This window comes from Plodia interpunctella, chromosome 2, assembly GCF_027563975.2.
Source record: "Plodia interpunctella isolate USDA-ARS_2022_Savannah chromosome 2, ilPloInte3.2, whole genome shotgun sequence".
Taxonomy (NCBI): Eukaryota; Metazoa; Arthropoda; class Insecta; order Lepidoptera; family Pyralidae; genus Plodia; species Plodia interpunctella.
This window is the reverse complement of record NC_071295.1, coordinates 2328104-2355836: the sequence shown is the minus strand read 5'-3', so window position 1 is coordinate 2355836 and position 27733 is coordinate 2328104. Positions and strand designations below refer to the sequence as shown.

The following is a 27733-nucleotide window of genomic DNA, read 5'->3' as shown; positions in this document are numbered from 1 at the left end:
TATAGACTACGGGCATTTCAGAACGACCCCTGGTGACACTGACATGTTGGTCCCTATCACGTCAGTAGAGCTCTAGTGGCACCTATTTTTTAATTATTTTTTCTGAAAAAAGTACATGGTCCAAAACCTACATGTTATGATTATGAACCAGTGCGGACAAGGAATATATAGATATAAACGATAAACCAAACAAAATATCTGAAGATCAAACTGACTGTGAGCCTCTGTTCACGAGTGGCTGACCCTTGCGTCAACTCGTGAACTCACGGTCAATCATTATAGAGATTTTAATAATAACTTACAGCTTTTATCTAACTACAGACTCTAATCAATAGTATTGATTCCAAATCCTATACCGAACTACTTTAGGCCGCCCACACCCGCTTCCTTTCATTGAAGGAACCTAATCATGTATGTATTAGCGACACGACAAGAAAGGATTGAAACACTGCCAATTACGACATAATACGTCATTACAAATGTCAAACAGGCATTGTTTATTGTACCTAAACAGTATCTACATCGTCTTATCACATGTAAAATAAGTCTACTTAGTACATCTAATTGTGATTGATATAATGACAGCTCCACTGTTGCCGAATTCAGACAAATGGCGACGCAAATGCGTGAACATTGCGTCGTTAGTAGGTGTGCTTTTATAATATTTATCTCAATAAAAAACCAGCAAACCAAACTTTTTGCGGATTCGGTATACGTATAACCGAATCACCAAACCAAAATTTGGCAATAATATGACATAAGCTCCTTGGATTCATAATACGTATAGATTATTATTAGCGTTTTACTCTGTCAATGCAATTAATTTTGACAAAGCTAATATTATAGACCGAAAGATATGAAAAATATGTAATACCAACAATGAAATTCTCGAGCTACTAAAGACTGTAGCAATGTTGTTAAACTAAATTGGCATCATGCCGCAAAATCACTTGATGAGTAAGTATACGCCAAGTTCATATTATTTCATGCTATGTAAAAAAGCGTGGGTTAAAATGAGGTGAACTTGAACTAAACTTGAGCACGCATACCTAAACAACAAATACAATGCAGAAATTCCATTGTGTCAGTAATCAATTTTAAAAATACAGAATCTTTGTAATTTTTAGGTGTTTCTTTATTTTATTTTTTTTTTCATTTTAATTTTGCAATGTAGAAATAGAATCAATTTACCATTACTTCCATACCATTTTCATGAGCGTACTAATTAAATCTTATCAATGGCATTGCATTGCCCAAGTATTTTCACGTTTCTATATTCGTGTCTATCATATCCAAATCCTAGTCCAATTAATATATATAGAGGCTCAAGTTCAATCATCTACCTAATTTATTTTGACCCTACGTCCGTCAAGTGTATAGCGTTAATAATTGGAACTTCCGCCGCGGACGCCTGCGATTCATTGAATTGTACGCGACTGTACATACAGAACAATGGCGGGGAATCCATTACGAGTCGCTGTAATGCAACTATTGTACTTCCTTTATTTGTTCACTGTATGCACCGATCGGGTTACAAGCAATGCAAGCGGCGAAATCCGTGTTCTAAGTGGAATATTTAAAAGGCTTGTTCTGGAAACTGGTGAGGAACGTGTAATCCGAAACGAATGATATAACAAACGTTACTTAAACGTAAATAAATAAATATGGAGCCACAAGTTTATCTGCATAAATTGCATGATATCAAATCAACTGTAGCAAAAAAATAATTAATCTATAACGTGCTGCAATAATGACGTGAATTTCCAATAAAGAATGTAAATCATTGACCCATCTAAAACTTTTAGACGAAGTATTCCAAAAAATCTTTTTCGTGCCTACTTATTACTTACGGAAACTCTATCTGGCCCTTTCAATATGTTGTAATATCCCGTTTATTTTCCAGGATCAGGCCCCAGACCCCCGCCGAGGTCCTCGAAGGCTGCGGGATATGCGCGCGCGCAGGTGGCGCCGCCGGCGAGGGTGGCGTAGCCCTGGGCACCGAGCGCGCCTTCTCCTTCGACTACGCTTTCGACCCTGGCGTCTGCCAGGAGGAGGTGTATGAGACCTGCGTCAAGAAGCTGGTGGAAGCTACCTTGGATGGATACAACGCCACAGTACTCGCTTATGGACAGGTTTGTCGATTTTTATTTTAAGTTCTTTTTACAAGCTTTTATTTAACTTGCAATTTATATTCGTATGGAAATAAATAGGTTTGTTCTAGTTACTTTCATACAGTCTGTGCAACCAGATTCGATTCCCGTTGAGAAAACTCTTCAACACTCAAAAATATCTAAACTATCCACTCATGCCTCGCTATATCACTCTCCCAAAAATTTACTACCAAATCCAATCAGAATTTTTATTGTAGACTGAGAGCTACATAAAATAATGATTGCAGTTGTAAAAGTCCAATTCAGATTCAAAAGCAATCACACGACACGTCCGTCCTTTGTCTCGCCGATATCTAGTGACAAAGCATAAGGAGAATAAACATAGTAAAAGAAATTATTTGATAACGTGGGAACAAGAGTCTAGCTCAAGTGATACATACATTTTCTAATATGTTACTTCTAAGATTTATTACATACAACACAAATATAGATTTGAGTCGTGTTTGTTTGACATCTACCAACATCCCACGGTAGAAAAAGTATGCATTACCAGCGGTGTCAAAGTGAAGCCAGTAACATTGCCTTATAAGGCACGCACATGTCGCACATTGACTGTTGAGGAATGCGCTTTTTAAAGTGCATGCATGTGACCGCTGCAGTTTACCTCACTAGAGGTGTTCTAGACTAAACTAGCAAAGTTACAAATATGAATGTTTTGTCTACTACATTCGGCATTTCTTCAGAGCCGTGGTCATGATGAAACGCCAGTAGTTAGTAGCTTCTTGAGAAATAATATGTTATTTAAAATTTGACGTAAAAAACTGTCTGTGAATATTTAATGCTTTGATTTTGACTGTGACTTTACACAACTGTTATTAGAATTTTCAATGATATTTTAGTATGGTAGGTAGAACTAAGGGAACCTTGAAGGAGAGACCTGAAACTCCACTTATGCTGCTCACAAAAGGACTATAGGCAGAGGCATATTCCTAGATGTACACATGTTCAGTTACCAGAACATTTCTTTCAAGAAAAATCTTTAATTAATATCATTTCTGAGAATTCTTCTAGATCCAACAGCTGTTACGTGTCACCAAATTTTGATATCGATCGAAAACAAATTATTGTCCTAAAATAGAATATTACGAGTACTCCATTGTAGCCGGTTATGGGATCGAGCTAGACCCAAGGTGTGTGGACTTGTGCAGCAACAATTGGCCGCATTTCTCTGAAATGTCACAGCTGCGATTGTTTCGCGGCCTACACCACAAATGCGGTCAACGGTCTGCAATGATGCTATTTTATTTATTGTTATATTTATGTGACTGTTGCCTTTCCATAAGATATGTAGTTATAGTAAGTAATAAAAAGGCGAGCTTTTGATTACGTTTTTCATATGACTGACATGACATATTTTGGAATATTATGATTTTTTTTCTGATGCAACTTGGTATAAAATTGTATTACTGCTTAGAAATTTTATATTTAAGATGTCCGGGAATGAGTATAGGGATCGCAGTCAGCATAATGAACTTGGCTTTCGAACTCGGCATAGAGCCTACAGTAGGTACTTGTCATCTCAACCGCTGATATAAAGTTACGACAACAATCCTACGTAAGCACCGTGAAGGCTGCCGATCGTTAATTACCTCACTGCCTACACTATAATAATAATAATAATAAGCCCGCAGGGCAGCTTGTGGCGAGCTGTTGGGGAGTAGCGACCCCACGGACCTGAGTGCTCTCAGGGGAGGCCCCTGTTCCTCACCTCCGCCTTCCTTCCCCAAGGTCGGAGTGGAAACCGAGAGGTAACAGGACCCCTACCTCTGGCTTGCCTTCACCGGCCGGCCAGAGTGGAGTCGCGAGAGCTATATGCTCGAAGGGTGGAAGTGTAAAATGTCATAACGCCGGGGGCGTCTGACTGGATCACCATGATTTCGCGCCCCGCAGACTCACCTCTCTACACCCTTAGCCGCCCACGCCAATGTTGCCCCTTTGTCGCCAATCGCGGCGACTGATTTGAGGGGCCCATCCAGTGAGCGGCGAGTCACCACCTGCCACTGAATAGTCAGTTATCATGATTATGGCAGGTGACCGAACTCTTTGCAATAGCCCATTCTTAGTTCATCCAAATTTCATTCTATAGACCAGTACTTCTATCCATTATTCTGCAATAGTTCACACTCCCGCCGAGACCTGCTCATGGGCATATCATTTCATTGGTATATCCGCGAGCGGGTTTTGGCGGGAGACCTACACAACATCAAAACTCTCCAAAGGGCCTCTACGTGTTGGATCCATATCCCCACGCAAGCCTCTCAAAGGACCGGACTTAGTGCCGTGAATTCCAAAAGAGGAGAAACATAATAATAATAATTTCTTTATTCACTTCTCACAAGGATATGGGTACATAAGTAGTTACAATTTCAAGGTTTACATACATGTTGTGCAAAGAGAAATACCTAGTCCTTGTGAGAGTCTGGAGTCTGAACTAGGTCAAAACCTGTACTACAGATCTCCAGGCTCCCTCCCAATACATAATCAAGTGATCAACATTTTGTAAGAAAGTGAACGTTCAAATATGAAAGAAAAAATACATGCTTTGAAAAGAAGTTAAATATTTATAATATATTTTTCTTTTTAGTTCCCATTAAATGATTACAAAAAATGAGTAGTATGTGTACAAATAACAGTCCTATGATCTTATTTTAAAACATCTAACAAGTTTTCAGTATCCTCATAAGATAAGGTAAGTAACCATGCAGAAACATTCCTTTTGCACTGGTATTTTGTACTTGTGTAAATAGAAATCTTTTTATGTATTTTACTATATAGGTAAGGTCCTAAAAAGGAGAAAAATTTATGTGCAAAAAAAGTATTACATCCTTTTATTTTACAAATATTATGAGATTTGCGTTTTTTTAATAAGGCTTCATCGAAATGCATCTTTCCATGTTGTGTGAGAATAGTTGCTACAATGAACAGTTGTCGGATTGTAAGAACTTCACATTCTTGATACAGAGTTTTAGTGGGATAAAGAATATTTTTAAATTTAGATATTTTTAAAATTCCTCTTTGTGCAACCTCAAGTGGTTTCAGAATTGTTTTAGGAGCACCACCCCATATCAAGATGCAGTATGTTGCTACGGTTAGACATAAAGCAAAGTATATTGTTTTTAGAGTTTTAGGCTTCACACAGTGTCTTAGTTTCTTAAAAACCACCATGAGTTTCCGTAGTCTGTTTGTGACAGAATTTATATGTCTTTTGAAGCTAAGATTATTATCATATATTACACCTAAATATTTTAGATAAGTTGTATTTTCTAAATGTGGACAATTACAAGAGTTAGAATCTAAAGCGCATTTATGTATTATCAAATTTGATTTTAAGTTTTGACTACTGATGGTATTTCTAATGGAAAAGCAAATGTATTTTGTTTTATTTGTATTAAGGGATAGATCATTGTTATTTAGCATAGCTGTTATATCATTAAGTCCATTCTGAGCAGCCTCAAAAACCTCTCTCCAGGAATCAGCAGCAAACACAAGCGCTGTATCGTCTGCATATGCTACAAGTTTACCATGTGTTAATTCAGTAAGACATATATCATTTATATAAATGAGAAAGAGAGTGGGACCCAGTATGCTGCCCTGAGGGACTCCGTGAGTAATGGGCATGGCGTCACTTAAGTACGTGCCTATCTTTACTTGTTGGCTACGGCCCGAGAGATAGCTTTCGAAGATCTGCAACTGGACCCCTCTAACCCCTATGTCTTGTAGTTTATTTATCAAGATGGATGCTATATAGCTATAAGGTTCCTAAAAACGAGGTGACACCTCGGTTTCATTAGAATTTTAGGATGAGTATGACAAAAACTATTAATTTATTCGTCTTTGTGTGATAAAGAATTGTAGACCACGATTTCATAACTATTGAGAAGAGAATGATGTGACATATGCTATCATCAAATTTTAATAATAGTTAAATTCAGATAAAATAGTTTCACATCAAACGTTATCGATAACGAATTGGGCGATGGAAATATTCATTAAAGAAATAGAAGATAGGAAACATACGTGTTACATATTTATTTTGTTACATAATGTTAAGGTCATCCCTAATCAGGTGATAAAAATCATACTCGAGACAAGAAACTCAATTTGTATGATATAATTAATTGACCCAGTGGGAAACGTAGCGGGTCGGTCAAGGTGATTACGTTAATAACGTCATATTAATATTCAAATTAGTGTCAGGTGTTTATCTGCTCAAATCTTTATGTTCGCAGAATGTTCATTTATCATAATTCAAAAACATGGGTTCTCTTATTATTTTCTTTAGCCATCGTTTGAACATCGTTCTAAGACACTACTCTTACCTTAATCTTAATTTAGTCCAAATAAGCCCCACTTTACTGGCTTTCCTCGCCTAACTCTACTTATATATTATCACACCCGTTTCTGATTGGTTTAGTCAAAAACTAGGGATTGATAAGTACTTGTCACTATCTTCAAAAATGTTCGCCGCGCATCTTAGATTAATAAAGACTCCGGTTATGGGTGCTCCTAATACCCGCAATCTCCTCGCGGATCTAATTGTACCTCTTTTCTGTTTTCGCATAAGTGCTTGAATTAGTCTTATATGAAATACTATTGCCGTAAATAAATAAGTTGCGATCGCAATTTCGCGTACCATATTTCCTCACCAGAGATGGGGCTTGAGTCGAAAGAGGAAATCCAAAAATATCCTTTGAAGTTGAAGTATTGATTTGCTTTCTTTACATTGCTGGTTTATATTAGAAGTCACAAACGTTTCCGTCTTATACATTAAGGAAGCTTTCATCAATTCTTAATGTATCATAATGACAAGATAATGAGTATTCTATTTTTAGTACATTTAGTCTCGAGCATTCAGTATTATCTGTTCTGTCACTAGACGTTTCTATTTTGGACACTGCGAGTAGTTAAAAGGAATATTCTGCAATTTAGGGATAAACGCAGTGAGTTGTAAGGATGCAGGGTATCGTAGCTTAGACCCACTCAAGACAATTGCCTAATTGCACAGTTTAATGTGGCTGCATTTGCTGCTAATGTCTTGCTGTTTTGAGGCGTGTTTCTCACGCAATTTTCCAATCATCGTTACTTAAAAATATAGTGCTGAATATTCATGTTTGATGGTATATTATGTCACTTGCTCTTATTGCTTAAGCCACCGTGGTGTTACAATAAGTGAAAAGTAAGACACCTTAATCCACACAGAAAACGTTCATAACATTTTAGTTTTTTTGTTCTTCATATATCTATAGGCACATCATTACAAAAGAACTGAATTTTTTTTTTATTCAAATTATAGATATGTTTGGGAGCATTGGCAAATTTCATACACGATTCATACTATTTTGTTCCTGTAAGCTTCCCTTCAATACCTGCACCTGCATTGCGGTCACTGGCAATTTGCAGGCGACCCGATCCGTTTCATCCAGCAGACCGCGCGACGGCTCTTAATTGTTAATGATCTGCGAGATCGTTATGTCCTCTCATTGCAATAACTAATAAGTTATTACATCATATTCTACATATGTTTGTTCGAATCATATTTTGAAATTGGAATAAGTTATCAATTTCATCATCTTCTAACTCGGCTCGTAAACTTATGTAATAATCCTTTCCGAAACTTATATTATGCAATTTATTTTCATTTTAAATAATATCTTCCCTACTCCATTTCAAAGAATTTATGGTGATCTATCTTTAATGACTCTTGTGATTCACTTCAATATTTGTGTTATCAGCTTTATATGTCAACGTTGTCTTTCCTTTAATTACATAGTTCAACTTCCAATTCCTCATATAATTATCCCGCTTTTCAACCTGTTTAAAATTCAGTGCATCGCTTATTCGTTCTATGTGCTTCTAGCTTCTATAATCATATTTGGTTTCCCTAAATTATGTATGTTGACAATTTCCTTCCTTAGAAAACTTCATCAATCTTTCGCACAATTACCCTGCTTTTCGACCTGTTAAATCCAGTGCACCAACATTCATTCCGACTGTCGTGTTAATGTTCCGCATAATCGCCTCGCCCACTCGCCCGGAACCCTAATTGAAATCAAATGTTTGAACACGTTGAATTACATATTTGGCATAATTATTAATAATAAGTTAAACATTAATAATAAGCTGTTGAGTTGTTATTTGTTTTTTATTAAGTCGAAAACGAGGAACTAGGTATTTATGCATTAAAATTATTTATTGTTCTATGAACAAGATGGTTTCTAATTTTTAATATTTGTTTGGAACTGTTTGGCTTTCTCAGTATTAGCTCTATTGGTCTGCCACCCCACTCCCTTTTACGAACAGCCAAATAAACTTTTATCTGTTGAGTAGTGTGAAACTTTGCCCTACTTGCCTTACTAGTGCAATCTTTGATCTTATCACAAGCGAGCTTGTACCAATAGTTAAAGCAAGAGCTTAAGCTTCTTGTCATAACCATATTAATCGAAAAATCTATAGTAGTAGTAGTATTCAACAGCCTTCGAGCCGAATTCCTGTCGCCCACAATTCTTGCTAATTACGATCCGTTACAAAAACGTCCCAATGGCAGCGATATGATTTGCATGCGGCGCGCGGTGTCAAAACAATGACTTGATGGTGGAACGGAACGGTGGGCGGCGCGGCGATCCTTGCGCCCACGCAAGCCTAGAGCCTTCCTTATACGGCTACGATTAAAAAGTTGCCGCTTTTAAAATTAATTGATTTTTTTAAAACATTCTCATACTTCATATGAGAAATATAAGCCAGGAAGATAAGAAAAATCTAAAATGGGTCAGTTTCTTGCATGAACATCATAAACAAGATTAATTCCAAATTATTGATTGGTGGATTTACTTTCAAAATATCAGATAAGATACGTAGGTCACATGAATGCGACAAGGTCATGAATCCCACAGCTTCCAAAAATCTGTTTAAATTGTTCTTTAAAGTTAATCATCTTGTAAAAGTTACCCTAAAAGGGAATAGGCGATAGGATATTATATAGGAAAATACGATAATAAACAAAAGCCGGTTAATTGAGCACAATGCGGCCGACAATTATGCCGTGTGGCCCCATACAGAAAACTGTCAAAAACTATCTCGTACATAATATTTCGTTTTAAATTCTCCCAACATCCTGACAAATCATAAATTACAAAGGTGATGCAAACGAACTAGACATTAAATAAGTGCTGGTCAATTGAGCAGATTAGTGCAATGCGGTCGTCGCCCCTGCGACCCTCGTGCAGAAAACTATTACGAATTCTCTCATGCCTTTTAATCTACCATTCGCACCAGCCAGACACTTAGTGGAACATTAATGGATATTGCTATATCGCGCGCTGATAGCGTAGTTAACTATTTAAATTTGAGGTAACGTTATCCCACTCTGGAAACGGATATTTTATTACGTCAAAAATTTTCTACATTTAATGTAATACGTTCCTTATTAAAATAGTTATAGCTATGTTTTTCAGGAATCCAAATATAATCGATATGGGCTTGATTAGATTTAAAATCAAGGAGATTCTTCATGCCGAGGATTATATGATAGCGACAAAATATTGTTCTTCTATCTGTGAAAATATCTTGTCTACTTCTTTATTATTAACTTAACTACCTTCATACAAATGTATTTACGACACCTAAAGACGGGTTAACTTACCCCCTATTATCTCTATTTGATTTATTCAATAGTTCGCGTGTGTGTTCTAGTATTCTTAGTGTAATCGCTCTAAGTCTCATTGTGTCTTTATCTATGAACTTATCAGCGGATATCCGGCCTACACCTACATGCATTGCATTTCCTATTGGCTTATATAGCATAGATGAAATTGCTAAATGTGTACAAACTTCTTTGTTTTCTGATATTTCTGTCACTTCATATCAGAAAAGTAACTTTTGAAAGACTATTTTTACTTAAGAATTGATGAAGTGATTAATGAAGTGATACTTAAGAATTTACGCACTTTAATTTTGACATTTATGTTTATTCCTATGCTTTCGATTAATCTAATCTAATGGTTTCGATCGAATTCTATGTATTTTGGTCGGTTAAAAAAGTCGAATTAAACACGTTGGTTACGCAAATGACAAGGTTAATTACGTAATATTTGACACCGGGAAGGCCCGCCGTTGAATGTCAGTTGACTTCCGAACTCTCCGCAAATATTCAGCGAGTCCGACCAGTTCTGATTCACAAGACACCGCTAGTATAGTAATTGAACTTTTTAAAAGGCTTGTATATGAGAATGAACAAACTCAACATATGGCAATGGATATATAAATAAATAAATTCACAAGGTGATCTAACATAGGTGACATAAGGTGGTATTAGTACAATATAAAGTACGCTATGTCCTACCACGAAAGTTCACAATGTCAAAAAGATATCCTTATATTCTATCAATCGCTCAATTCTATCAATGAGATGTTACGCGCAATATCCAACGGTTTTTATATTATACTTATTATGGAAACTTGAAATTCAAACATTCCATCAGTTTAATTTGCATTCGTGCCAATACTTTAATAGGCGTTTCCTATAAATATGTCAGATCTTTGGTAACTTTGGGTGACCTTACTTCAGCCTGTTATGGATTTTATGAATTCTTGTAATTAGTTACAACTGATTTAACTTTGATTTACGATAAAATATAGATGGAGACCTTATAGAGAATACTAGTTCAATATTCTGCTGCTTATTTCAAAGAGAATTTCAAGGCCGAGACTGCCAAGTTTGCAATGCTCTTTATTAGGCAAATCATATCCACTAGTTTACCGATAAGAGTACAAGCATAGCATACTGAACAAAAATCGCCTTAAATGAGGGAGGACTGAGTACTGGGCCCAGTCCTCCCCCATTTAAGGCGAGCGCTGGGCGCCACACTTGATCTCTATCTAAAGTACTTGTATGTAGGGAGCCCTGTTCTACACATATCAATTATTCTGTTGACACATTTTCCAAAGTTACTTTGACTAGGACAACGCTGCTCTTCACAACATTGTCAATAGTCTTACATTGCTTAGTCTCGTGTTAGCGCATACCACAATATCAGGAAGAGGCTTTACTGAATCAACTATCACTGTCGCACGTAGAATCATCTATCTCATCTGAGTGATGACCTGTTTGTTTCCTAAGCCATAAAGCATCGGAGTCTAGGATCTATTTTCCTCGAGGACAATTTCATCTGCATTGGGCCGTTTCCATCTCTATCCCACTTTTTCTCCCATTTCGCAAGGTTTCCGGCGTCCTTTGTCCGATCATTAGCGCGCATATTGACCAGATTGATGTGGAGCCATCACTTTTTGGTATTGCCGCTTTGGTTATGACTAGGCAGAATTGAAAGAAACGTAGTCCGGCTACTTACGGCACGTACCTTCTCCTGCCTATTTGACAAGTACATAATGTTGGTCATAGATATTGTCTACTCCAACACCATATAAGGCTGTAGCAATGATGTGTATCTCAAGAATGCTGTTGGCACCGCGCATTCCTATTACTTCCTATAGTTTCTTTAGTAGGCTTTAACAGTTAACCTACTAAAAACTAAACAATAAATTGTTACGATAAATTGAAAACTAGGATGTTTTTCCTTAATCTCAAGATTCTACCCCACAAAGCTACCACAACAGAATCGCATAAAATTATTTGCTATAAGCAAGTATAAACATAAATACATCCATGGCCAGTAAAACTGTATTATAACTTCACAAACAACTTATATTGGTTTAATTTTATCTGCCCCCTACTGTACCATTAAAATCACTTCTAATCCTTGCTGATGTACGTGTGTTAGGTACAACTGAGTCATTTTGCAAGGTAGCAGTGGAAGGCCAAGTAGACCACCATATATGATGAATGTTGTCAGCCGGCAATAGTAAAGCGAGTCTTCTAAAACAATGCGTAATCGTGAGCCATTTGAACTAATTCTGTCTTCACGATTTCAAGCACAGACATCGAAATAATAAGTCTATAGAAATTTCATCTGCTCTTTGATGGATTTCGCTAACGCGTACACAATAATTTCAATTTATGCATTAATTAATTAACCTACCTATACACACCTCTTAATTGTCTCACAATTTGTCGAGCATTAAGAAGTAGTATTTTAAAGAAAAGGAAATTTATATCACTCATTTGTGTTCTTTGTTTATCAAACCTGATGTTCAGAAATTTATTCAAATGGCTACAAAAGTCACGTGTGCTTGCTGTTTCTAATGCCTCATTATTTAGATTTCCATTGCAGGAATATTTTGCGTCGTATCTGTTTACTTACTTTCACAACTATGTGAGTGATAATATTTATCGATTGCTTCGATATCGAACAGAAGCTACTATTCTGATGATAATTTATTATTATGAATCATGTAAACCATTTTCTATCATTGTTCATTTGCTATCGAGTATTTTCAATAGGATTTCCACGTTTTCATTATATATTTTCCAATATGTAACTTTTTGTTGTAATTATTACTTGATATAATATACAATACAATGTCACGCTAACTTGTCACGATCTTGTAATGCTAATATTAACATAGTATTTGTAAAAACAATCAATAATTAATTTTCTTTGCACTTTTATTTTCCTGTTCGGTAAAAATATAGCGTATATAATGTACCTATAGCGTTGAATGCACTCTTTGAACGAATTGTATCATATGCAGCATTATATTCAATTGCTTCTATAATCGTGAACTACCTATAAACAAGAAATAGTTATGTTAAAAGGCTAGGCCATCTATGATAACATCGTGCAATCTGTCCTTATCACCTTGAAGGTAAGGTCGAATATGTGAAAATTGACGATAATATAGACGGAAAATAAAGTGTTAATAGCCATAAAGTTTTGGTGTTTAAACTTCCTAGTAGTAGCTCACAAGCGCTTTCGTGGTTCCGGAATTCTTTAAATTTTGCTATCATATACAAAAAGATAATTTTCAAACCTCGATTCAAAATTTTAATAAGGTTGTTTTGATGTCGTCAAGTATGCGTAACAATATGAACGTTGTAAGGAGTGGATAAGAAAATCTATGGAAAAACCCGGGAATGCGCTCAGATGAGATAGACTTCCAGACTGTTCAGAGGTACATGAATATTGACAATACATAAAATAGAATCTATGAGATCCCGTTTAGAATTTTAATGGAAGACCTTATTACCCTTACGGATATCGTACGATTTCAGCAAAGTTTTTAATTAATACGTAATATATGCTGTTTTGTTGCTTATCTTTGCATGACTTTGTATCAGGCGAGTTGGCAAACAAAGTTTTCTGGTCACTGTGTTATACAAAATGAGGGTAATACTCATGTAATCAAAGAGTCTTAGTTGAACCTAGTTTCGTTTTATTGTAAACTAGTTGATTTTATTTCGCGATTTCGTGTTTGCTCTCGTACTTAAAGTTGTTCAGTATCATCAGCATGACAAGGTATCAACCTACCCGAAATTATTGTAAATTCGCCTTTATTACAGTCGACCATGCAGAGTAACTTGTTATGCGGTTGACAGTGCCTACTTATTTATCAATCGGGGATTTCTTGTGCTGATTTCTTGATTAAATTCAATTTATGGTTACTTGTCAATCAATCACAAGATCTTTCTTGCGGATATGACGCCAGATCTCTTGATTTTGAACAAAAAAATCTGACCATATTTTATTTTATTTTTGTTAACTATCTAGCCAAGGCCCGCGACTTCGTTGCCGTAAAAATTAAGTTTCATTATGATTGTTATGGCTATATTTTCAAATAGTTTCTGTACTGTCATGAGATTAATTAGCCCAAACAAACTCTGCAAGCTCTATTGTACTCGACAAACTGTAGACTAGAGGTACAATAATGATAAGTTACAAACGCACCATTTACAATAGGTCCTCAGACAGCACATACTAGCGTAATTTGCAAGGTTGCAGATGACATCAGAACAAACACAGAGGCTCGTGCTAAGGTCCCTAAGTATTACTCAAGCTATAAACTTAAGCGATGATTCTCTATTTCTTATTTTTCTATATACTTCGCACGACGTTATGTCCAAGTGCAAACTTTAAAGTACTTTATAAAACGAAACTGAAAGAGGAACCGACTGATTGAAAGATAGATTCATGATTGATGAATTTATTGCTAATTAAGCTCAAACTTATACGGGTCTGTATGGTGATATAATTTTTTATTTATTTTTTAGGAATTACTACGAACAGCGTACTCCGCGGGAATCACAAACAGCAATAACACAAACATACATAAACCTAATGTAAATAAGTTATTTTAACAGTAGTATAGCTACAGCGTTATTCACAAAGTGCTAATTAAACAATGGAGCTGCTAACTAAAACAACGTAAAATAAAATACTTGCAACAAAAAAAATAGATATAAAAAAGAAGATAATCCGTAAATTGAATGTAATTAATTTTTAAAACATATCTCTCTTCACATTCTACTAGTTAACATATTTGTGAAGTTTTCCTTCAAACTACTTGAATCATCATGATTCAAGTTGCACGTATACGATTTTGTATAGTAAAATGTCATGTAACAATAATTGAAACTTCCAATTTACATATATTTATTAGTAACTTATGAACAATCGATTTTATAATTACCTATACTTTTACTACTAAACGTTTAATAAACTTCATTTTTCGCCATTGGACTAATGCAGTCAAAACCACACAGCGCCCTTATTTTTTTCAACTGTAGCAAAGAGTTATTCTAATTGGTTTAAATAGTGATATAATTTTGAAGTGATTTTGTACTAAAAGTCTGTTTTGACATCTTATGATTAGGTCTCCTCTACTATCTCCAATAAATAAATAAATTAATTTGCGATGTTTGTAATTTTTTTTTTTGCCTCAATGATATAGACGTAACAATTCGATAAAATATAGCAACTAGCCCTTAGGAAATGGTACCATTCGTCATCGTCCGAGGCAGATGGATTCGTCACGATGCGTATTATTAGTGCTAACTGGAACGCAAATCAGTTCGAGGGATATGTCAGGTGTCAGATATTTCTAGAACATCTGCGTAGAATTGGTCGGACTTAAAGGGTAGGCCTTTCACTTTGGTCCGCATTGCTAATAAAGGCATGAAGGATTCATTTGTAAATGAAATGTTAAATTTTGGATCAAAATCTATTTCTGCTTATTTTAGAACTTTTTCTATTTAATTTTACTTCATAAAACTCTGTTCATTGTACAAATTTAACTGTGTATTATATTTTGTAGGCCTGAATTATCTTGAAACACTAAGCCTTCTGCTGTCTAGATTCTGGGTTAAAGGCTCGTACATTGTACTATACAGTCTGCATATCATGCAGTGTAACAACACTGCTTGGGCTTTGTCCAATAGTAGTAGTGGCGAATTTGCAATGTTTTTCGGGTAGCTATGCTGTTTACTGTACAAAGCTATCACAAAGTGTGCTCAAGTAATCCTCGCTGCAGTAATTGGACATACATGATGTACCTAGCTTGTTTGTCGTACAACTCGCAAATTTGCACACATAATGTCCATGTACCGTTGCATAATCCCGTCGTGCGATAGCGTATATGTTATTTCATGAGTAATTAGATAAATTTATTATTGTCAATATGTGCAATTTCACCTTTATTTTTGTTTCGAAACAACACTGTGTAGTCTTCATACAATCGAACTAACATAAAGACTGAAATATTATGACTTGAGTTAGATATATTTACAACAAATCGACTGAAAAATGTTCATCTCCAGTCGTCGACTAGATCAGCAAAAAAGGCATATGCCAGTCACAAAGTAATATTTTCGTATAATATAAGAATAGTTCCGTTTATTTTCAAGCATAAAAAGCAGTAGCAAATTAACCGTATTTACGAAACAAGAAAGACCACTAACAGACATCGTTGAAACAGCAAACACTCGAATACCACCCAGGCTGCGTTCTCTTGTAATAATATCCTAATGGCGCTCTCTCGTCAGAATCTCACCATCGTCGTTGTCACAACAATAGGGGTTTCGTACTTCATCTCGATTTTCTCGAGATGAGGGTTACACTTTTACATACCTACGTAAACTAAACAGAAATAGATATTCTTGCTCCTTAAAATTTTCCTATATTTTATGTCGTAAAGGATCTGTTTCATGTGCAGCATAGGAGAGAATGGAAACCATTTCGTTAAGAAGATCAAGTTTTTCTTTCATCGTCCATATCTTGTTTGGCTTTCCTTGTGTTACCCTTTTTTTGAATTGTTTTACAACGAATTGAATCTACTAACTTCAATTACTTTATTGTAAATATCAATATTTCTATCTCCTCCTTTCATCCAATCTGGCATGAAATGAAGGAGTATTTAACTACAGCGAATTGGTGGTTTTAGTGCCGCCTCACTGACCACACTTTCTCCCTTTGTTCAGTATCTGATTGAAAGCACGACTTGTTCTTGGTGAATCACGCAGGTGCAATGGCGATTAACCTGTCTGGAAACATGTCTTCATTAAAATAATAATATTTGAATGGTTTATTCAAACACTTCGTATAATTCAAGTTTTGAATCATGCTTTTCAGTATTCATTGTTTCTTGATGAAATCCCAACCTAATCTTTAAACCATTGAAAAGTAAAATCGTAGAAAGCCTCTCAAATTTTTATTAATCGTTTTTTCAAAAATATATTTCTTGTGATTGTAATGAAGAATGAATTTCTAGCTAAGAATCATACAAACTTTATTATTACTACGAAAAACAACTAGTATCAAATGCAAATGATTCTGATTATATTACAATATTATGTCATCTAGATATATTCCTTGACGTCTTAACTATTGTAGAACTGAACACTATGAGAATTATCAATGTGAGTGAATTCAATACAGACCATTCGGATGTCAGTCACGCGCGCGCCGGCACAGACAAATAGACGCCTGTTTCCATCTCTGTGTTGTTGCTTATGTTGTTTGATGCAGTCTATAATAGATGACTTTAATGTGACCCGTATGTCTTTTATATATGCCTGATTCAAGTAATTTAAATTAGTTTCAAATGTAAGGAACATTTGGCTCCGCTTCGCTACAGAATAATAATTAACTTCGCTCTTGGATGACTCGACATGATTATGTTTCTATTCATGATTTACTTTGTTATTTTGAGATTTAGTTTCTAGTTCGCTAATTTCATCCTCTTGTCTTATTTCTTCAACGTTTGGAACTTCCAGTCTTACGATTGTGTCTAAAAAAATCTCCTTCACGTTAATTTATATATACTCAACGTCTTGTTAAGAACTATATGAACTAGATTTATTATGACAAACTGACATACACAGACTCATTCCATGAGTTTATATAATGAAGTTACCTTGGGCCTGGGCACGGTCTGATTGTCTTGGTACAATTCTTATTAACAGTAATATATTCAACGAGTTTATACGGTTTAAAGCGCCCTTCGTTGATATGTTAGCTAATTTCTGCCAAGTCTTTTTTCTATGTATCGTCAATAGATCATCAACCTACCAAAATTTCTTTGTATATTTCCTATTACTGTTGCCTAGATAAAAAATTGCAATTGACTGTGCTCAACTCAATATGTGCTAAAAGTGAATATTATACCTGCTAATTTTCGAAATGGCTTAATGGCTTAAAGATAATTAATCAATCTTGAATAGTTATAATACTAGTGCCTGTTGTGTGTGTAATTACATTCAACCTACTCTTAAGTAATAAAGATAATGTTAATGAGTATAATAATTACAATATGATTTTACTTTCGTCGGCGTGATGTTCCAAACCGAAGTAATCTACATTGCCGTAATTGCTTTTTCGGACGTTGAAACTTTTACTGGCTTGATTTATACATTTGTACAAGATGAGACTCTTGTAATTGATGTCGAGTTTTAAAAAAAAATCCATAAATAATAAAGAAGCTGCGATTCCGGTCACTTTCGTAAATATTTTGGTATAAAGATATAATTTGCTCTCTATGTTAAATTCTTTTTTCTTTTAAATATCGAAAAGCCGCATCTGCTTTCGCTTTGTAACAAAATTGGTGAATAGGATTTTAACAAGAGTTGGACTAGTGTTCGGAATTGACTAACTAATTAATATTTTAATAATGAAACTTTTACTTATCTTTTAGTTCACCTGTAAATAAGTCTAGTCTGAAATCGAGACAATAAAGTTTATAGTGTTGGAAAAACACATGATATATAAAGACAATTCGCGAGTAAACATTATTCTTTTTTAAAGATGATGATAAAATAATTGGCATAGGAATAATACTTGAAGGTTTTATGGATAGTAATGAGTTTGCAGTTCAAGTTACAAGTAATGACGGCGGCCGTACTAGGCATGGATCCGAGATATGAGCGGCCATTATGCGCAATAAAAGCGTAATTTGAAAATTGCTTCATTAAAGTTTGTGGAATTTAATTCACACGGTCTGAAGGCAGCTGCGATAAAATGAAAGTAAATAATTTCAATAAAAATAAATGGTAATTTGCTTGAAAATCCTAAGCAGAAATGGAATAAAACTTGATTGTAGTGGTGGTGGTAGTATAAGCTACCCCAACAAAATTGACAACTTTAGTTTCGTCAACACAATTACGTGACAAAAGTGGTTTGTTATTTTGATCACCTACATTACACTCATCTAAATCTACATGCATGGCATGTTGTATCGAGTACAGTTTAACAATTTGATTACAGCAAACAAATATTTCTTTAGTAATTCAAAACTCTCTCATACCTTTTCTGGACATAAGTGTTCGGCAAGTCCCATAGTACACACAAGTAAGTCACGAGTTAGAAAGTGAATTCGGCGGCCACTCGGCGTGACCGTGGGATGGGATGTGACGTCACGAATCGTGACGTGGGATTTATCTTAATCTGTCTACTGGGGATCTTCAAAACGGCGAATAATTGATTCTAAATTTTGAAAGTGAGAAGTTCTTTCATAATTAGAAAAATTATGCCGAGACGAATCTCTCGGACGGACTGGTCATCATAAATTTACCCGCCTCAGTTGATACAGAAGAAGAAGATTCAAAAGAATCACACCATCTGATTACAACATAACAACTGCTTTATTAGAATTATTATTAAGCGGTGATAGCTCATAAAAAAATCTTAAAACAAAAACGGTAAAAGAAATATCGAAGTAACGAGCAAACAAAAAAACGATTGCCGACAATTTCCTTGCATAAATTGCACGCCAATTGACCACAATAATAATGTTAATCTAGAGAGGCCTGGTTGCTTCAATAGTCAAACCCAGTTGATACTACTCATAGAAACAGCTCAGATTTCTCGCAAAAATTTTATTAAAATACAACATTTATCAAGAAATTATACCGTCACAGGTACTATTTAAAAAAAAATTACCTCAAATACTAGCATTTCGAAACGTACCTACACTGCTAAGAAATGTAAAAAATACATTCTACTAAGTAGCTTTGTCTACCTGATCTCATAGAGACTTGTCTCCTTTACATTGTGAAAAATGAACGTGATATTAATTAAATGTTAATATTTCACAGACTGGCTCCGGCAAGACTTACACGATGGGCAGCGGTTGGGAAGGAGAAGGTGACGGAGACGAAGAGAGACGCGGCATCATCCCCCGCGCCATCAGACATCTGTTCTCCGGCGCGGAGCAGAGGGCGGAGATGGCCAGGTCGCAGGGGCAGCTGCCGCCGGAGCTGTCGGTGCAGGCGCAGTTCATCGAACTGTACAATGAGGATATTGTTGACCTGCTCGACCCTGCCAAGGATCCCTTCTCGAAGGTAACTATACAGACAAGGCGATATAGCTGGAGAGAGAGACGGGCCATCATCTCATCAGCCATTTCTTAGAAATGTAGTCTACTGCTATGAAAAGCACAAAGCTATTGTTGTTCAATTGTTTTTATTATATCCAGGATCGAAGGTCCTTGCTACAGCAAGGACCTTCGATCTTCTATTAGAATAAGCAACCATTGCGGTGACCCATCCCTAGGTGCCCGTTTCTTGACATGTTTGAATACATTATCTTTCGAGAAATCACAGTGTCATGATAACGGTGTAAACATGGAAATTATATATATATATAGATCTATTAATTATATATATATATATATATATAAAATTATGTATTGGAATCCAGCATGTATTATTAAAAATACTGCACGCGCATATAATGAAGTTGTCTAATTAATTAGGCAAATTAAAACGAACCCATTTAGTATGATTTTAGTCTACTCAATAGAAACATAAATTAGCATTTCATGTGGAGATTTCGCGTGTCTTAATTAATGGTAATGAAATGACTCACTGACTCACTCGCGTCGGAACTTCCGACAAACCCCGTCGATTTCAGCCCCCTTAGCAAAGGGGACTGATCTAAAACTAATTTGAATGATATTAAGATTATATCTAATCGATGCAAACGTGAATTTTAAATTGCTTTAAGTGTAATTTTTTATCAAATAAAGAAATACCTTTTTTTTAAAATTGGGTTATTCTCAGTGTCTAACAGTGTTTCTTTGTTCGAACTCCATCAACCTATTTAATCATTTCAAATATAATTACACCTATTTACTGTCAAATACAGATAAAACATCTTTACAGGAATGTAATGCCATCTACCACAAGTTTCATATTGTTATGATGATAATTTAAATTGTATGAAAAACAAGAGTTGCGTTCAATTTTATTTCGTTTTGTAACTGGCACGATGTAATACTTAATCAGTGTTTGCCAGTGCCCATAGAGCATAGCATAACACTGCAGTGCAGCGTAACCAAGCGTGCCAACCACCGTAAACTCAATAGCACATACACTTGCTAAATATCATTGCTAATCGCCTTTATTACCACCATATAAATGTCAAAAGCTACGCAGACTTAATATGCAGTAGACAGTACTAGATATAGTACAGATAAGGCAAATTTTGATCCCAATTTTGAAATAATATTTTTTTTTTATTACTTTTTTTAAGAAATTACACAGATGCACATGAAAACAAGTGCACGTCCGATAAAATCTCTTTTATGGCATGACATTATGGAAATTCATAGAAAAAAATATTCCTTACTTCCTAATAATACCACTCTTGTGGATCAAGACAGTACAAGATTTTTGATTTTTTTATCAATTCCATTCTATTTTCCAAATCACTGTTTTTCACAATGATGTTCTGGCATGGCATTATAAACTTTTTGATATGTCTAACTGAAACTTTTAAACAATGTGTTCCAAAAGGGAATAAACTTAGTAGTTTCTCTCTGATTTAAGTTGGATATAAATTGTGTCCACTTAATGAGTAATAAAACATTAGTACCTATAGTACCGACGCAAATTGTCGCTTATTATGTTTACATTAAACTTTCCATTGTGTTCGTTGTTACAAGCGGTCAAAATACATGCAACTCATCGTTCGTAATTCATCCGTGCATTGTAAATGTATTGACGCGTGAGTCGACCCGCAGTAGGTCTTCAGGGCACTTAGCTTATTGTGTCGCTGTCTTTATGTTGCGAAGAACCCTCTGTATTGCCATGTCCGTTTTGTTAACCTAAATGAAAAAAATAAAAAAAAAACCGGCATGGTGTTATTCCATATATCTTTTTTTTAAGATGTCATGTCTGTTGTATGCTGTATATGTTTTTTTTCTGATTTTTAGTATTTGTTGTTTGTCAACAAAAATATATCGTCTGTGAAAATTTCAACTGTCTAACTATTACGGTACGGTCCGATACAGCCTGGTGGTAGGTGAACAGCGGAGTCTTATTTATTATCTCGTTTTGTCCTTTGGATACGGAACTCTAAAATGACTGTCCAAAGTGAATTTCTTTTCTTTCGTTTTCTTATAAAAACTTTTGATGAATTTAGATACATAACGACATTTTTACAAAGTACATTTTCGTTATCGACTTCACCGTATAACAATTCAAGCGAAGGTAGCTCAACAGGGATATGTAGAATATTTCTTCTGTGAATTTATTTCATATTAATGTACTATATACACCACTACATCTTCTGCCGCATATGCATCTATCAATCGTAGCGGGAAACTGGGAATTGAACTAAAGATGACAAAAATACGACTTTGAATCATAGTAATAAATAAATTTTACTAAAAGAACAACTGAAATTTTACTTCGATTCCTTTTAAGAACTGAAATTGACGCGTGCGAAGCCGCGGGCAAAAGCTAGTCTCATCATAAATGTAAACATTCCAGGGCGCTCTCAGGATAACAGAGGACGGTTGCGGAGGAGTGCGAGTAGTGGGTGCTTCGACGCGGACAGTGAGGGGCGTCGGGGACGCCCTGGGAGCCCTGCGCGCCGGCGCCCTGGCGCGCACCACGGCCGCTACCAATATGAACTCCTCGTCCTCCAGGTTAGATTCGTATTTAACCGCAAGGTACACTATTTAAAGGAAACGAGCATGCAATTTTCCTGATGGTAAGCAAAAACTGATCTGGAATGGTGTCAATAGACACCGGTAGCCCGATAACAGGTGCTTTGTTGAGAGACGTTGGCATCAAAAAATACATAGCTACAAAATTTAATAATAGATTATAAAATTAGTATTCTACCGCCTCGGATAAAATCTAGAGTTTTCCCGCAGCTTCGGTTGCGTGAATTTCCCACGGGAACAGTACTTTTTACCGAGATAAAAAGTCCTTCTCCTTACGAGAACGAAATCAATCATGTTCTTCACACCTACAGTACTCTAAATTACAATGTTTAAACATAAATATTATTTCAGATCACACGCAGTATTCACCCTCATGATGAGAATGCGTCGCCTCGCAGCAGACCAGGAGATGGCGGAGCCCCAGCCGGAGGGCGAAGCGCCCGAGCAGTACGAGATCCTCACCGCCAAGTTCCATTTCGTAGACTTGGCCGGCTCCGAGCGTCTCAAAAGAACAGGTTAGAGGAAGCAATTTTACAAAAAAATAACACGTCTCCTTCAGTACATTAATATAATTTATTTCTGAGTCGATTACTGACTTAATGAGTAGTAAATAAGAGCGAAGCCGGTCGCTAGTTGTTAATAAAACATTGTGATTGCAGGTGCAACCGGCGAACGAGCGCGCGAGGGCATATCCATCAACTGCGGTCTGCTGGCTCTCGGCAATGTTATATCAGCGCTGGGAGACAAATCCCGGAAAGTCCTCCACGTGCCGTACAGGGACTCTAAACTAACTAGACTCCTTCAGGACTCCTTGGGAGGTACGAAAAGAATATATTTTAACATCTCATTCGAAATACTTCAAAATGTGGAATCCTAAACACTAGTCCTCTTAATGCATACTTTAAGTTAACATATGTTTTGTTGCACTTTCCAATATTTGATATTGACAAATCTTGCGCAAATCCGCGCATCAGCCCTCGAAGGATTAATAAATAAATAAATATTTAAAAAAGTATTCATTTCTTTAACAAAATATGTGTTCTCAAACTAATAAAGCTATGCTTTTCATATCCAGGTAACAGCAACACGGTGATGATAGCGTGCGTCTCCCCCAGCGACCGAGATTTCATGGAAACTCTAAATACGTTGAAGTACGCGAACCGAGCGAGAAACATAAAGAACAGGTGTATTGTCAACCAAGATCTGACGTCACAGACCATCAGAGTGTTGAGGCAGGAAGTTGCTAAACTGCAGCTGGAATTAGCAGAGTTCAAGCAGGTACTTAATAAATAAATATTATTTTTGTATAAATGACAGTTGAGAAACGTCAATAACGGATGTAACTAGAATCTGACGGCGCAGACCATCCAAGTGAACAAGTATTATACCGGTCGAGAAACAGTGAGAAACAACAAGGTCCAATGCGAGAAACGCCTGTAGGCAACATAATTTCAAGTTATGAACATATTTTATCTATGTATTATGTACTACACGTACGCATACACAAATGAACCGAACATCTCGTAATACGTAATAATTTAACGCTATTTTCGGTATAATTTGTTTTCTTAGTGTGTGACGAGCTTGTATAACTTTGAATCCTACATCTAACTTATAACCTTATATTTTATATCTTAAATAGCTTCATATCAAAAATAATTGTATTTCCAGGGCAAGCGTGTGATATCTGAGAATGGCGAAGAGGGCTGGAGCGATGTTGTACAAGAAAATGCTATTCTGACGGGAGAAGTGGAGTCTCTCAGAAGAAGGGTCAAGGCTATGCAGGTCAGGAGACAGAGTATTTGCCTTACATTTAAAGTGGGATATTATTAATTTTCTTTTCTGTTACTGAATGAGATTTTTTCTCATGAACTAAAATGAAACGATTTCAATAAAATTTCTACAATTTTTACATTTTTTTGTCGAAACATTGTGTAAATTTCTCACATTATTACAGGGCACAATCGACCAACTCTCGGCTCGAAATAGTGAACTCTTAGCTGAGAAAGCGCTGAACAACTGGGCCCCCAAAGATGGCAGTCCCGACACTGCTGATTGTTCCCTTACTACCTTAGTACAGGTAACACTGAAATGCATTATTCTATTTATTTGTTTAATGTGGTCTTACGGTATTATATCTAGTTTCATTTTTATAAAAAAATGTGGAGATAGTCCAATATATCAGTTTATTTCAGACATATTAAATCCTGTATTTTAATCTTTTCATATTTTAACGCTTATTATTATTAATATCTTATTAGCTATACATTGTTTTGTCTCATTCTGTCAATGTCAATAATTATAAAGTGCTACTGTGACAAAACACCCAATAAATATTCAATCAAGATTTTAAAAATTTTCTTCATTTTAGGGCTATGTGAGTGAAATAGAAGAACTGCGTGCGCAACTGATGGAAGCGACTGCTTTATACGAAGGCAGTCGGAAACGAGAAGCTTTGGCCGCTCGGGCCAGGCACGACTCCATGGCCAACGACCCCTCTGCAGTGCTGGACGATGCCAAGCGCGAGTTGTACAAGGTTAGAAACTTGTCATGTCATAATTTTTACTCAAGATATTTTTTGTTGTGCCACTGGTGGGCAAAAATTTGTACTTACTCCTACAATTTACTATTCAACGCGTCATCGTTTCGTTGGCCTTTCCCTGAGACCTTGAATATCTTAAGAAGTCGTATTGGATTATCTTTGTACTGAATGGGACCCTAGCTAAATTAAAATACGTGGACTGTTAACAAAGCTGGTTTTATTTTCTCGTAACAAGCAAAACGTGTGTGATCGAGACGACAAGTGCGCGTCGAGCGCGGACACTGCGTAGACAGTACACACTTTTCACTGTATAGAAATCGCGTTTCTTACCTCATTGACCAACATTGATACTTTCGTAAAATATGGGTTTAAAACTTGTAGAATATAGATATTGTATCAAATGTTTTATACGCATTAGGTATTTAAATAACGGAGAGCGTTTTATAATTTATTTTTATTTCTCAGGAGAAAGAACTTCTAGCGCGCAGTATGGGTGAACTAGAATTCCAACGGAAACTAAACATGAGCGATAGCATGACTACCAGTACTATAGGAGAGAGGGAGAGGGCAGAAGGGGAAAGTGCGGAAGATTCCGAGCCTGAGGACTCAGACTCCACCGATTCTACTGATGATGAAGAGGCCACAGGTACCTTTGATATACGGCAAAAATTTTTTTTTTTTTCACAGTCATTACAATTTTCAGCTTACGTTAGTCCACTGCTGATAAGCCGTTTTCGCGCTACTTCTCAACCAATATAGTGTTTGGTCCAATATTGGTCAATAAATGTTTCTCACTTCATATTAAAATAACTCATTTTTCTACAATTGTTTAGTATACTAATGAATCTCGGAATGTTATATTTAAATACATATGTATCCCAATCCCTAATGTAGGCACTAACGCATTACTAAACGAGGCCTTGAACGCGTCCCGGTTTAATAAAATATAATTCCTCATTTATTAGGTCAACGCGCGTTATCAGCACAACTGGCAGCCCTAAGCGAAGAGATCGATACCAAAGCGCGTCTTATCGAACAGTTAGAAGCTTCTCAACGACGGTTGGCAGCCCTGCGGCAACACTACGAGCAGAGATTGGACACCCTCCACCATCAGATTAAGGCCACTAATGATGAGAAGGACAAAGTTTTAGCTTCTCTGAGTAAGTCTGACATATTTCTCATAGGTTGCATAAGTTTCTCAACAGAGGCACAACTTGGTATTTCAAAGTCAAAGGTATTCATTCAGACTTTAGACCTTCACAAGCATTTTTCTACGTCAAATTTTAAATTTGTAGTATTTCTCAAAAAGCTACTAAACTACTGGCATTTTGGATCGACAATCGACAATTGCTGAAAGAAATAAAAACAGTTTTGAAAATAATAATAAGATTTTAAAAAATCTGGAATCGGGCGGTAATTGAACTTAACGCCTCTGTCTATCCGGGGACTGTTAACAAAGCTGAAATTTTTAAATAGCTCTGAGCTAATAATCACTGAGCTATCGAGACCATGCCAGTTCGGCCGAATTAATTTAAACATTTTTAGTTTTGGTACCGTATCCTACCACTTCGTATGTAAGATATTTTGTAGCACCCCGTATAACTTCATATGTATATAGGTATTTTTAGCATCCGGCATAATACATTTTTGTGTGTATACCTAAAATAACGAGCAAGGAAGAATTTAGTATAGTGTTTCTCACTATCAACAGCGAGCCAATCATCTCAGCCCAGTGAGAAACTCAAACGCGTTAAGGACGAGTACGAGCGGCGAGTGTCGGCGATGTCGCGCGAACTGAAGCGGCTCCAAGCGGCGCAGCGCGAGAACACGCGGCTGCAGCGCTCGCAGCAGCTCACCGTGCAGCAGCTGCAGGCGCTGCGGGCCGAGCTGCAGAACATGAAGCGGGACAAAGTTAGTACTGTGATCGTGTATGACACGGGGAAAATGCTGTACAGAAAATTATTAATTAATATTTAATAGAGAAAATAATTTGACTTATTTAATAAGAACTGCTAAGAAAATAAAATCTAAAATTCTACGATAGTACATTGTACACCGATAAAATAAAGTAATAATTTCTAATAAGGGTGAGCACGACACAGTGTCGAGCACCGAAAATACACGAGTTTTGAATCGTACTTTCATCGGATTGTAATTGATTTTGTTCCTAAGGGAATAATGGATTTGCATACAGTTTTTCGTCCAACTTTTTGTTTGATTTCACTACACACTACTTTTAAATGTAAGTTCAAGCCTGAAATATAATTATTTCCGATCAGGTGCCGTATAAATGAAATGACTGGCCACTAATAATACATGAAATTGGCTATTATTATACCCAAAGACAAATTAGATACTTTTAAATAAAGACAACGAGCTGACGTAGCCGAATAAGAGAAAACATTTCCATACAACGCCTGTCTAAGATAGACGTTATAAAACCGATGTGCACAATAAAAGACAGACATAAAAATAATATTTTTTCTTCCAGGTTAAATTAGTGCAAAAAATGCGTGCTGAAGCGAAACGTCACGCTCAAGCCGAAGCTGCTAGGGCTAAAGAGGTATGACTTGCACTGATAATGCAAAGACCTTTGTATTTGACTAGCTTTTGCCCACAACTTCGCATGTGAGTAAAAATCCGTTTCCCATGGGGATTTCAGGAAATCCCTTCTTAGTGCTCCCCA

The 27733-nt window shown here is 36.2% G+C and overlaps 1 protein-coding gene across 3 annotated transcripts in view; it reads left to right on the top strand.

The window, feature by feature from the left end:
• The window catches only part of LOC128681950 (kinesin-like protein KIF21A), a 67536-nt gene that overhangs the window by 13601 nt on the left and 26202 nt on the right, over window positions 1-27733 (top strand). For all 3 annotated transcript variants that reach the window (XM_053766333.2, XM_053766324.2, XM_053766343.2), the window contains exons 3-15: window positions 1904-2132; window positions 19648-19893; window positions 22327-22484; window positions 22857-23020; window positions 23165-23323; window positions 23581-23783; window positions 24177-24290; window positions 24463-24585; window positions 24877-25041; window positions 25513-25693; window positions 26013-26207; window positions 26759-26958; window positions 27539-27610. In XM_053766333.2, the coding sequence (XP_053622308.1) occupies window positions 1904-2132; window positions 19648-19893; window positions 22327-22484; window positions 22857-23020; window positions 23165-23323; window positions 23581-23783; window positions 24177-24290; window positions 24463-24585; window positions 24877-25041; window positions 25513-25693; window positions 26013-26207; window positions 26759-26958; window positions 27539-27610 (2209 nt within the window). The remainder of the gene's footprint in view (window positions 1-1903; window positions 2133-19647; window positions 19894-22326; window positions 22485-22856; window positions 23021-23164; window positions 23324-23580; window positions 23784-24176; window positions 24291-24462; window positions 24586-24876; window positions 25042-25512; window positions 25694-26012; window positions 26208-26758; window positions 26959-27538; window positions 27611-27733) is intronic.